The sequence below is a fragment of the Podarcis bocagei genome (genome assembly GCF_964188305.1).
Source record: "Podarcis bocagei genome assembly, chromosome: 14".
In the NCBI taxonomy this organism is placed as follows: Eukaryota; Metazoa; Chordata; class Lepidosauria; order Squamata; family Lacertidae; genus Podarcis; species Podarcis bocagei.
In genome coordinates this window covers 36,096,226-36,109,855 of record NC_138139.1, presented here as the reverse complement: position 1 = coordinate 36,109,855, position 13,630 = coordinate 36,096,226, and the positions used below count along the sequence as shown (strand labels likewise).

Here is a 13,630-nt window from a genome sequence, read left to right as displayed (position 1 = left end):
CTTTGATCGCCCCTGACCATCCATCAGAGTAAACGGCTTTGCTGTTTTAACCTTGATCATCCTTCAGTCTGCATCCACTTGTTCATCACGTGAACTTATGACAACCCTGCTGGATCAGGTCAAAAGCCTATCTGGTCCAAATTCTTGTTCAAACAGTCAGATGCCTGTGAGATACCCTCAAGCAGGACCTGAGCCCAAGAGCCCTCTCCCCTCCAGCAGCTCATATTGAGAAGCATTAATGCCTCTGCTGGTGGAGGCAGAGCATAGCTAGTTGCTACTAATCGCCTTCCCCCTGAAAATGCAACCCTTGATCCAGAGGAACTCGAGGATGCCCTCGGACAATTCATTATAGCAATATAATCCTTGCTCTGGATCCAGTACCTGGTTTTGAGCTGTGATCCACAGTGGCAGAACTCCATTGTCCCACCATTCGGTCTTGTTCTGTGTTTCTTTGTGGCCATACTTTCTCAGAGTCTCCGTGTTGAACATCATATTATGGATGACACCATGGTCTTCGATCCAGCGGCCTAGGTTTGGAAAAGAGAAAGGATGAAACGTGGTAAGAAAGGTGGGTGTTCTCTTGTGACTGTGGACTCACTGCCCCATAGGTGACTGGGGCTCCTGATAGTATCTCCCCCGCTTCTGCAGTAGTATGACACTTGACTCACTTACTTGAGTGTTCTAGACCTATCTGTTCTGCTGCCATCTTGAATACAGAACAATTTTTGATGCTGAGCCAGTGAGAGAGACTTCAGGCTCTGAACATTTCACCACTTCTGCACTTTATTAGTGCACACTATATAGCATCCTAGAATGAATTTCTGGCAAAGATAATCTTTTTTAACCAATCACATTCAGATACTAATTAAATCATTATCTGAGTAATGTATTTACTTTACGGGAAGTTCTTTTTAATGAGGAATATTAATTAAAACCTGTTGGATGGCTGGTAAGCATATAAGCATATCTGCCTGTCTGTTTTAATTAATTCCCAGTAAATAATGAGACCATATAAACATGTAATTGCATTACAGATTTTTAGAGCTGTGCTGAACATAGCAATATATATATATATATATATATATATATATATATATATATATGAGAAACCTTTCTGTTTCTGAGTTTTAAACCTCAAGGGTTCAGTTTCCAGCATCTTCAGATATGACAAGGGAAGACTCCTGCCTGAAACCCTGGAGAGCTGCTGCCAGTCAGTGTAGACAATACTGAGCCAGAGGGACCAATGACCTGACTTGGTATAAGGCAGCTTCCTGTGCTCTTCTGTTATCCCTGTGTAATCACTCTTCCATATCATAATCCTGGATGTTTCCTGGAAATATCAACATACATGTATAAGGCAGGTTGGCCATCACTTGGTCACACCAGACTTCTTTTATGACCATAGGATGGGTGCTTTCAGCCATGACTTCCTGGAGAAAGGCAACTTCCAAAGATACTCTCCCTGGAACCACAGCTGCCTGCCTGCCTTGAGTTCAGACCTGGGTGGTGATGCGATCTACTTTATAGACGGTAGTCCTCTATTAGAAGGTACCTCAGAGGACAGTTCCCCTGCTGGTAGGACTTTCAGGACCATGCCTTGTTTAATAATAAAGAACTATAAGGATAGAGACCGGAGAGGTCTCTCTCTCTCTCTCTCTCTCTCTCTCTCTCTCTCTCTCTCTCTCTCTCTCTCTGTAATTTCTGTGTCATGGTGGCCACCAATTTGGATGGCTTTAGAAGAGAATCAGACAAATTCATGGAGGAAAAGCTATCAGTGGCTACCAGCCACTAAGGCTATGTTCTGCTTCCATGGTTGGAAGCAGCAATGCTTCTGAAGACCAGTTGCTGGAAGCCACAGGAGGGGAGAGTTGCTCTTGTGCCCGGGTCCTGCTTCTGGGTTTCTCACAGGGACATCTGGGTGGCCACTGTGAGAACAGGATGGTGGCCTTGATAGGCCATTTGCCAGATCTAGTAGGACTCTTATTGTGTTCTTACAAGTAGCAGCAAGGGGAGGGCTATTGCCTGTGGTCTTCCTGGAGGAATCTGATTGGCCACTGTGAGAAGAGGATGCTGGACTAGGTGGGCCTTTGGTCTGATCCAGCGGGGCTCCTCTTCTCTCACAGATTAGCATGCTCAACTCTATATGCCACTCTCTATCCCTAGCGATGGACTCTATTTTGGGAGATGAATAAGTGGGCACCCTCGATTTGGGCTTTGAACAGGGTGAGAGAAGCTCTGTCTGAAATAACAGAAAAGGCTAAAAACAGAGAGAGAGAGGAGCATGAAGAAAGTGGCGGTGGCCTGGGACCAGCCTTGGCAGAAATCAGCAGAGGGAAGTGAGAGTTCAGATTCATTGTGGGCACAGGGCACTGCCTCTGCTAAATTAACTGCTGAGCGATAGACTTCTTAGCAAAAGGCCAAAGCTTATAGTATTCAGCTGCACTATAAATAATGATCTACCCAGAGAATGAGTCACAGGATCTGGCAGGGAAGAGAGAAAACAACAGCTTTGGTCTTGGAAAATAAAGTTCTAAGCAACAAATATTGAAGCTGGAAATAGACATCCCATGATATTGGGCCGTTGGCCAGCCAAACGGCACAGGCAATAGAGGCGAATGTTTGCCAGGTTTGAATCGAGAGCCAGAACAGTGGCAGTGTAGTGTAGTGGTTAGGGTGCTGTACAAGGTCCCAGGAGACCAGGGTTAAAATCCACACACAGTCATGCGTCTGGGCAGGGTTCTGAGCTTTGTAGGCACAGAGGAAATGCCTCATGGGCTCCATTGACTGCTCCCCACCCCACACATAAAGTTTTTAGCCTTGAATGCTTTCATTTAATTAGGATTGACATCCAGCATATCTATTTGCAATAAAAATTATCAATTTTCCTCAGCTTTCAAAGCTATTTGTTGGCAATGATTCATTAATTAATTAATCAAAGCACCCACCTTCCTGTCCTGGAAATGGACCTTATAAGGTGGCTGACTACTGTGATGGAACATCTAACAATAACATAATATAAACACTAATTAAACAAGGTGACAACTTAAACTTCTTTCCCAAAGGATTTTTCAGAAAGACTATACAATTTCCCCATTGATAATTCTGTAAGATGTTCGACTGCAGCAAGGTCAGTCAAAGCTGATGCCAAAACAAAGTTGAATTGGGGGCCTCTGCAACGACTGCACCATCCCCCTTTGTAAGAGATGCCCCTTTTCTTAACATTTTTTTTTCCTTTTTGCAAAGAGCAGAAGAATCATTACAAGGTAGTTGCTTAATTGGTCCCTGAACTTGAAGATAAGATTTTATCTTGAGTTATGTAAGGTTTATCTCTTGGTATCTGATAAGGGCTTTGATTAACATGCACACGTACACACACCCTTTACAGATTATTCTTTCCTGGGAGGCAGTCACAGGAGTCATATACCAGAAGCATTATTCCCCCTCCCCCACTCTTGCTTTACTGGTGAAATCAGTTCATTATTGGTTCATTGGAATGGTGAAGCTATGTGAACAGATCTACTAGTAAATAAAAAATCGTCCAGTAGCACCTTAGAGACCAACTAAGTTTGTTCTGGGTATAAGCTTTTGTGTGCATGCACACCTCTTCAGAAAGCATGCAAGCTTTTGTGTGCATGCACATAAAAGCTTATACCCAGAACAAACTTAGTTGGTCTCTAAGGTGCTACTGGACAATTTTTTATTTATTTCGACTGCGTCAGACCAACATGGCTACCTACCTGAATCTAGATCTCCTAGTAGAAGAAGCAGTGTTTTGTCTACCTGCACCAAACCCCTGCTTCTATTACCTGTTCTGTTCACATAGCTTTACTCTAACAATGACTTCTCCCTGTTAGATGAGTTACGCTGGAGAACGGACAGCAGGATTGTGATCCTGTTAGCTCTTCTAGACCCCTTGGTTGTTTTTGATGCCATGTCATTGATTCTGGTATCCTTTTGGACCACTTGTCTAGCATTGATTATATGATGGTTCAGTTCTTCCTGGACGAGCATTTCCAGAAGATGGAGCTCTTGCTGGACCCCATAGCAATTGCCTATGTGGCACCACAGCAGTTGATATAAATCTCTGATACCAGTATGCTGTAGTGCCTAGGGTGTCAGACTGGGACCTGGGAGACCAGGGTTCAAATCCCCAGTCAGCCATGAGCTCACTGAATGACCTCGAGCCAGTCACTGCCTCTCAGCCTAGCCTACCTCACAGGGTTGTTGTGAGGATGAAATGAATGTGGGAGGGAACAATTTACACCACCTTGAGCTCCTTTGAGGAAAGGTGAACTATAAATGCAAGAACAATGCTATTTTAGCATCTATGTCAGGGTTGGGGAACTCAAGCTGTTTTTGCCTGGCTGGAATGTGCCCTTGAACTCTGATAATGTCTCTCGCTTGCCTGGTTCCAGCAAATGGAATTCCTCAACTTGCAATTCCCAGCAATTGGCATTCAGAGGCATACTGCCAGGTGGCGGAGGAAACAACCCCCGCAGCAGGTTGCCAGGAACGGACGAGACAAGGAAAAGTCTGCTTTTATTCAATATTCACAGAGAGAGGCTTGGGAATGCAGCCTCTCAGAATGGCATTGTCCTGAGTGACTCTCCACCCCCTTTCCTCCCAATTCCTCATTCGTCATCTCTTCTAGGGGTGTCGTTAAGGACTGTTTGCTTCTGAGCACTTTGCTCTACTACTTTCAAGGCTTGCCAGTTTCTAGGAGGGGGGTGTCTGCAGTGGCGTAGCGTGGGGGGTGCAGGGGGGCCCGGCCGCACCGGGCGCAACATCTGGGGGTTAGGGTTAGGGGGTGCAAATCCACGGGTTAGGGGGCGCAAATCCACGGGTTAGGGGGCGCAAATTACTTGCCTTGCCCCGGGTGCTGACAACCCACGCTACGCCACTGGGTGTCTGGAATGCTTTCTGAGGACACTGTGTCTGTCAGCTGTTGCCCTCCTGGTGGTTCCTTTTCCTCTCCCATTATTTCCCAGGTTTTCCCTTCATCTGCCTCTGAGCTGTGACCTCTCTCAAACCCCTGTTGTAATTCTGAACTGTCTTCTTCTTCTTCTCTGGAAGGGTCAGGCTGGGGAGGCGGTCTCCACCATTTCTCCTCTGCCCAGTCTCTGACACATACTAATGAATTACCTAATGGCTCTTCTATTCCAGCATCCTGTTCTCACAGTGGTCACCCAGATGTGAAGCACCCAGATGTGAAGCTATGGGAAGCAGACAAGCAAGATATGAGTGCAACAGCTTTCGACAGCCGAGAAAGAACATACCCATTGTGGTTAGTAGCAACTGATAGCCTTTTGTCAGACCCTCTATGAAAGCCACCCAAGTTGGTTGCCATCACTACATAAATAAAACAATACATAAATGGAATAGACCTTTTACCAAGGATGAATGCCAGATAGCTGGGGAATATGGGATGGTCTTACCTGAGATGGTTGTGAAATGGGATGGTGAAGTCATGGTCACAAAGGGAGGAGTTACATATTCCGCTTTCACCCCTTCTTTGACCAAGTGGTCCATGTTTGGAGTGTCGACATCCTGGTCATAATTCCACCGGAATCCATCGAAGGAGATCAGGAGGAGTTCATGGGCATTTGCTTTGACCTTGCTCTGTGTAACAGGGTAACAAGCAGTGGCTGTCAAGAGGGCAAACACCAGAGCAAGGAAGTTTGTGATCTTCATCTTGAGTTGTCCAGCAGTCAAAAGAAAGCTCTCTATCTTACTGTCTGCTTTTCTAGCATGGTTGAAAAACACATACCTATTTACATATATCTAGAGCTGATCAGAGTAAAGTTCAGCACAGATAAGACTATTCATAGCTGCATGCTCATCTTCTTACTATCACCAGTTTTTATGAAATGAAAACCACGCCAAATGCAAATGAGATAAAAAAGTATCTTTTGAAATCTGAAAAGATACTAGCAAGCTGCTAGTAAGGATGGATTCTTGACCATTGGCCATGCAGGGTGTGGCTGATAGTGAGGGCCACCAGCTTGGATGGCTTTAGAAGAGGAGGACTGGGCAAATTAATGGAGGAGAAGGCTATATTGATACCTGCCATGATTTGCCTGCATAGTCAGAGGCAGTAATCCTTCTGAATACCAGTTGCTAGAAATCACAGTGGGGGAGAGTACTCTTGTACCCGGGTCCTGCTTGCCAGTGTCCCACAGGCATCTGGGGGTGGAGCATTGTTGTACAAAATGAGTCACTGATCTGATCCAGCAGGCTCTTCTGATGTTCTTAAGTGTTGCCCAACAGCTTCTGGAGGCCACCATGTTGGTGAAGGCTGGGTGACCTGATTAATTGGGCAGCATTTTTAAAAAGCTTTATTTCGTGCAATGCTCTCCCCAGGGAAGCTCGCCCTTCAGTGTATCTGAAGGAGTATGCATGCACATGAAAGCTTATACCCAGAACAAACTTAGTTGGTCTCTAAGGTGCTACTGGACAATTTTTTTAATTTTTTAATTTATTTCGACTGCGTCAGACCAACACGGCTACCTACATGTATATTAAGTGCATTTAAAGCCCATGCCTTCCTCCAAAGAATCCCGGGGAGTATAGTTTAGTACCTTATACAGACTGAAGCTTCCAGGATTTTTAGGGGAACCCATTGGCTTCAAATGTATGGTGTGCACAGTATCTAGAAGGCAGCAGGTTATTGAAGATTGGCATAAACCATTTGGGAGAAATCAGATTTGCAGTTGATTTTCAGTTATCCAAAATTAAGCTTGGCCTTTTGAGAATGCATACTCTTATTGCCATGACCTCTCTTAGCTCTCCAGATCTCTCTAGATTCTGGAACTCTGACCCTCCCAGGCTTTCATCTCTGATTCTTGATGCCTTAGCCAGCCACCACAGCCCATCATTGACTGGCTACACCAGTTGCATGCCAAATGGGCCTTCCAGGGGAGCAGGGGAGAGTCTCCCACGTTTGGAAGATGGGAAGGTCAGTAATTCAGGCAATCACTTGTTCTAGGGAAGGAGAGTGAAGAAAATTAAACTGCCAACAATGAATAATGAGAAATCTTTGATGGAATTAGTGATGCTGAACAGGGGCTTAATGCTTCCTTATTTCCTCTGAAGCCTAAAGTTTTAACAGAGAAAGAACAAGAGGAGAGAGAGAGAGAGAGAGAGAGAGAGAGAGAGAGAGAGAGAGAAGAACAAGTGTGCCAAAAATCCAGCTCTGAAAATGAAGAACCATGGGTTGGGCAGAGATACTTTTTGGAGAAGACAATATGGACAGTTGAATTGATAGGTTAGCCACTTTAGCATGGAAGAAGAAGAAGAAGAAGAACACCAACAACAGGCAAATGAAGTCTGCTGTGGTCCATCTTTCCCAGCATCCTGCTCTCATACTGGCCACCAAGATGCCTCTGGTAAACTGGCAAGCAGGACCCTAGCATAAGAACCCTCTCCCCTTCTGGGGTTTCCAGCAACTGCTATTCAGAAGCATTACAGCTTCCAACCATGAAGACAGAGCATAGCCATCATCACTGGTAGCCATCGATAGCCTTGAAATAGTGGACAAAAGAGGACATAGGATTTGCACAAATTTGCACATACTAATGGATTTCTGGATGCACATTTAGAAATAATTACTATGCCCAGCGGGCCCCCATCTGCCATCTTCCTTACTTCCAATGAGCCCTGGGGGCTGGTGACACTGCCTGTCAGAATCCTCCTCTTAAGTCTCAGTGTTGCCCTTGTAGAAGTCAGCAGCAAGGAGGAAGACAATATTAGAATTAGTTGGCCCTGCCTGTCATTGGCTCTGGCTCCACCTACTGTTTTGGCTCTCTGTCTTACACCCATCACTGACCATACTTTCAAAAGAAATAGACTCCATTTCACCCTAGTGAGGAAGACTGCAGCCAGGTGACCTGAGAGCTTCTTTGTTCTCCTGTCCGGCTGCTCACTGTTGATAGGCAACTTCAAAGCCCTCTTGGTTTTCCGTTCTTAGCTTTCTTTATTTTTAAACTGGGCTTATACTAGGCAGTCCTTGAAAGAGATTACTCCTTCAGATAGATAGAAGGGCTGCTCCTCTGGCAGCCCTTCAAATACATCAACCTTGAATTCCCCAGATGTTGTTGGACTACTATTCCCATCATCCCCGGCCACCTTAGCCAGCAGAGTTGTGCTATGTATCCATCACTGTCAGACCAAACTGAAAACACACTATCGCTTTGCCAGTGGGAACAGGATGGAAGACCAAGATGAAGCATCCATGTAGATTATGGATTGCTTTTCCCAGATGCATTTGGTATGGGTTGCCAAAAGTGAATATGTACCATCCTTTGTAATCTGTGTAATGTTTTGCTTGGCTATATGTGCCAAGAAGGCATGAGCATTTTGCATTAGCTTGCTGATCACAGTGAGAATATTAGAGGCTAATCAAATGACTTATCATATAGCATAACCCTGCCCTTCCAACCCATAAAGAAGGGTTGACTAAATGCCCAATAAGATGTGATGTTCATTGCATGAATACAATTAACATTGTGCTATGTAAATATCAGCTGCTGAGAAGCCTACCCATCCAAACAGGAGAAGCAAATCCCAATGATGCATTGCTAAAACCTGCTCTCGATGTGGAATTGAAGTCAGTCATCAAAGACAACATCTTACCGTAGTCTAGCTTTTAGCTAGCAAAAAGGTTCAGTTTGGGATTGTGGTTGGACTAGGACCAGGGAGACTAAGTTCTAACTTCCCACTGAGCCATGAAGGTCTAATCCAGAATGTGTCTTTGAATATCAGTTTCTGGGGTGCAAAAAGTGAGAGAGGGGTGTTGCACTCATGTCCTGCTTGTGAACTTCCCAGAGGCACCTCATGAGTGTTGAATTAGGGGTGTTGAATTAGGGCTTTGACCAGCAGGCTTCAAATCATCACACAGTCATTCATGAAGCTCTCTCAGTGACCAGCTACTGTCTCTCAGCCTAACCTACCTTCCTGGGTTGTTGTGAGAATAAAATGGAAGCAGGGTGAGAAAGAACCTTGAAGTATTTGGAGGAAAGCTGGGATATACATGTTACAAATAATATTTTTTTGTGGTCTTTATCAATTGATCACATCAATAAGTCAGCACAGTTATTGCGGCCCCCATAACACATGTATCTCTATGGAGAGGACTAATTAATCAGTGAACCTATTATGCATTTTCCTTACTGTTACGTTTTGTAACTGACAATGCAATAACATGTACTCCATGTGTCGTCTTTGTTTTTATGTTATGTTTATGGTGTTACTGTTGAAAACCAATAAAACACACACAGAGATATGAAATAAAAAATAAAATATTAGTTTAACAGAATGCTGGGTGAGACAGGCTCTTTCGATGGTCATATATTCATATGAAAGCAGCTTCTACAGTAAAGTGTTTTGCAAACTGTCCTAAGTGGTCCACCAAGGATTCCTCCTTTCCTCCTTAGGGGCTGAGATGTAACCAGCCCCTCTGAACCCAGGGCTGCACCAGCAATGCCCAAATGGTCATCACTGGGATGTTGAAACTGACCTTAATTAAACTTAAAATACAGCCTGTTCTCTCTCTCAAGGTTCTCTTCAAGGAGCCTGCTAATTTACTTAGCGAAGGGAAACAAATGCAGCTTTAACTTTACTTTGATGGTGCTTGGATTTTCCAGAGGCAAAAGTGTCACTTTTCAGAGATTATCGATCTGTTTCGAAATAGCCTTCCTCATGGTTAATCATTAATGAAAGGGTCACACTTTTGTCCCCTCCGGAAAGATATAGTAGGCAGACAGAGACTTCTCCCTGCCCCATCTCTATCCATGACAATAAGCCTGACATCAATAGAGATGGGCCTGTCCATCCCGATTGCATTTTGCATAGATCAAGGCATTTAACCTGTCACTCTTTGTTATGCCACCCCTGTTCCAGGGGAGGAGGAAAGCTACCTCTGTATTCAGTGCGTGCCCAGCTGAATTCAGAGGGAGTGGGGAGGTGAACGTGGGCCAGAGAGATCTTCCAAGCTGGATTGGGGAGTCTGAGGCCAACTCAAAGTTTCCTTGTTGAATTTGCAGGCATGCCTCTGGGAAGGAATGAAGAGTAACAGCTCGGTAGTGGAGCATCTGGGTGTCAGGTTCACGCTCTGGCATCTCCAGGTAGGGCTGGAAAAGACTCTGAAAACCTGGAGAGCTGCTTCAAATCAGTGTAGGCACTGCTGTTCCAGCATCCTTTCCCCCACTGACTTTGAAAGAGACCAGAACATCCAGAAAAGGCAGAGACTCCTCTTCTTGCTATCCCAGTTGTGGGAATCGTTTCAGCCTGAGTGTTGCATACCTGAAGGAGAATCTCCACCCCCTTCATTCAGCTTGGACATGAGGTCCGAGGACCTTCTGGCGGTTCCCTCACTGCAAGAAGTGAAGTTACAGGGAACCAGGCAGAGGGCCTTCTCGGCAGTAGCATCCTCCCTGTGGAACGCCCTCCCATCAGATGTCAAGGAGAGAAAGAACTACCCAACCCAGCCAGATGGGACGAGTATAATAATAATAGTAATAATAGTAACAACAACAACAACAATCTCCTAGGCAAGCTTCTGTGTGCCATCTTCTATGAAGAGTAGGGTCAAAAGTCAAAGTGGGCAGGGCAATAAATGCAAATTTTACCTTTGTACCATAAATTTGTTCAGAAGCACGTTGCTGGGGAAGGGGCATAGCCACTACACCAGTTTCGCATCAGGCTTACTGGAAAGCAGAGAATCAAGGTGGAAGAGAAGCCAGCGCAGTCCCAAAACATCAGCAGAGCTAAGACAGTGTTCCTGCTAGTGTGTTTGCACCACGCTGAACTTACCTGCACCCTCCTCCTCTCGTATCCAGCAAGCAAGTTGCTAGGAAGCTAGTAGAGCATCCACTTCTAGGCTTGTTTCTACACGTGCTCCCACACCCCTCTCTATCTTCCATCCAGGCATGCAAGAGGCATCATCTGAGTTTAGGGACACAGGTCAGCCAGGTAAAAACACTCCAGGGGTTGGGAGGCTGGTGAAGGGCGTGGTCTGGGGAGAGCTCTGAGGGCCAGATGAAGAGGCCTGGGGGGCTGCATTTGATCCCACCTAGAGCTGTGGTTCTCCATCCCAACACTATCCCCAAATCCCATTGAGTTGACTCCTGGAAGATCACATCAGCTATTAACTTTGCAAAACATTTTGCACCCCTGCTTAAGATGACCGGTGCCGACAGCCACACATCCAGACAGCAGAAACAACACACTGCCTTTGATCTGTCCCCCCACCCCCACCCCAAACCCCCTTTCTTTGCAAGAACTGAAACAAGCTTTTGAAGATTTCTTGGAGATGCTTTCTCCAGTTGTCACGGGGATGAGGGGAACCAGCCTTTGCCGCTGCTTAAAGCCTACTGAAATTCCTGGATGTGGAAAAGGACCTTCAGAGCATATGCGCAGCCCTCCACCTTCTTCACCAAAAGCATCCCTTTAATGTTTTTGACTCTAATCCATTATCCAAGGCCTTCATGTGCACACTACATCATCAAAGCGATATCCTTTGATGGCTATGGAGCTCTTTTTATAAATTATTCATCCCTCTTTTTATATCACCTACTGTGGCACCAGGGGACAAACAAATATTACAGACATGGCACCAATAATAATAATAATAAAAGTATGTATAATAAGTCTTTAAAAACCCTTCCTCCCCTGCCAAGGTTTGCATCTTGCAATAGAATACTAACCGCTGCCACCAGGTCCTTCCTATTCCAAAAGCTCCCTTGTCACACACACTCTTGTTGATTTTAATGCTGTTTTGCCAAATTGCCGCTCATTCCCAGATTTCATAAATGTGATTGATTCCTTCTGAGGACAAGCCAGCTCCCCCACCCCACCTGCCACAATTCCCTTCTCTCTTTAAATATTAGACTTGTAAATCTTAAAACAGGGTTCTGGGTCTAATTTGACGATTGGGGGTGGGGGGGGGGAGGAAAGAAAGATGTAACTCAGCCTGAGACATTGGAAGAAGCTTCTGAATGAGACTGCTTCAATTAGTTTCTGGACTTGATGGTCTTGTGCAGCAAGAGGGGGGAAGAATATTTCCCAGCTTGAGGGCCACATTCCCTTCTGGGCAACCTTCCAGGGGCCACATGGCAGTCGTGGGCAGGATCAGAGGGAAAAGTGGGCAGAGCAATGGATGCAAACCTAATAATAATAATAATAATAATAATAATAATAATAATAATAATAATAATAATAATAAATTTGTTTCTTGCTTATTCAAATATTGCCCACCTGACTGGCTTGCTCCAGCCATTCCGGGTGGCTTCCAGCAAATTAAAACTTCAAACACAGTAAAACATCAAACATTTAAAACTTCCCTTTATAGGATGTTTTCTAAAAGTCAGATAGTTGTTTATTTCCTTGACATCTGTATTCATTCTTTTTTTTTACTTCGCAACATTTTTATATATCACTTGCCTATAATAAAACCTCAAGGCAGTTATAGAGTAGGCTAGTTTTTATGCGTGCTTATGCACCCCTCTGAATCCTGCACTGGATGCTCAGGGTGCAAGGCAAGGCTGGTGAGGGATGTGGCATGAGAAGAGTCCCAGGGGCCCAGAAAGAGAGGCTTGGAGGGCCACCTATGACCCCCTAGCCTGAGGTTCCCCATCTATAAGAACCTGCAAGCTCAGGTCCTGCTTGCGGGTTCCTATAGGCACCTGGTTGTCCACTGTGGGAATGCTGAACTAGATGGGCGATTGGCCTGATCCTGCAGGATCTTTGCATGTTCTTATCTCAGTTCATTGGAGATGTGAAGTTTGACCCAGCAAATTTGTGTCGGTTGTTGATCCTCAGCTCTCGGTTTGATAAAGAGCCAGACTTTGATCTTCTCATTATCATGGAGATAAAGGATATCTGCTTAGCCTTCAAATCCAATCCAGAAGATTGCTATTATTCCAAGCACATTCTCACTCAGCATTGTTGAAAGAGGGCTCTTCTGCCAGGGCTGCCCTCTCCCATTCCAAACCCAAGAAGGCTGCCAGCTGAGTCTCCAACATTGCGGGTGAGACAACATCCTCTACTGCAAGGGGTGGAGAATACCTGTGGCCCCCCAGGTGCTGCTCGATAACAACTCTCACCAGCCCCTGCCAGCACAGCCAATGGGAAAGGATGATGGGGGTTATGGTCCACCAACACTGGGGGGAGGGACACTACTCATTGCCACCCCTGCTCTACAGCAACAAAGGGCAGTAAGATCATTGCGTGCCTGGCAGTGGAAGTGCCAGTTTTGTAGCCTGCTTAATCTCAGCTGCCTTCTGTGACAGGCGTGATAGGAGGAGTGATAGGAGGAACCCTTTAGGAGGTGCCATAGAAATGTCTGATAGATACCACAGCAGTGGGACGCCCTGCTTGAACTTTCCCCAGGATCCAGCTTTTGACACTCTCAATCACTAGCCCCCTCCACCAGCTCTGACATTTTTTTTTTTAAAAATAATTTTTATTATTTTCTTTTGTAACACAATATTTCAAACATTACATTAGAATAGAATGCTGAGATACCCTTGATCTTCGGGTTGGTACTTAATGAAGAAGCCCTGGAGGAAGACACTTTTCAGGTGTGCTGTCACCAAAAACTTCAGATCCAGGTGAAAGGGCAATCCCTGATACT

At 45.2% G+C, this 13,630-nt stretch overlaps 1 protein-coding gene across 2 annotated transcripts in view; it reads right to left on the bottom strand.

Moving 5' to 3' along the window:
• Positions 1-13,630, bottom strand: part of LOC308573349 (ectonucleotide pyrophosphatase/phosphodiesterase family member 7-like) — a 55,095-nt gene that overhangs the window by 17,813 nt on the left and 23,652 nt on the right. Inside the window, exons 3-4 of one of the 2 annotated variants that reach the window (XM_081170200.1) lie at positions 5,436-5,619; positions 382-527 (exon numbers count right to left, since the gene is read on the bottom strand). In XM_081170200.1, the coding sequence (XP_081026326.1) occupies positions 382-527; positions 5,436-5,529 (240 nt within the window). In that variant the 5' untranslated portion in view covers positions 5,530-5,619. Of the gene's footprint in view, positions 1-381; positions 528-5,435; positions 5,699-13,630 lie in introns of those variants that run through there. The other variant, XM_081170199.1, reaches the window with a different exon arrangement.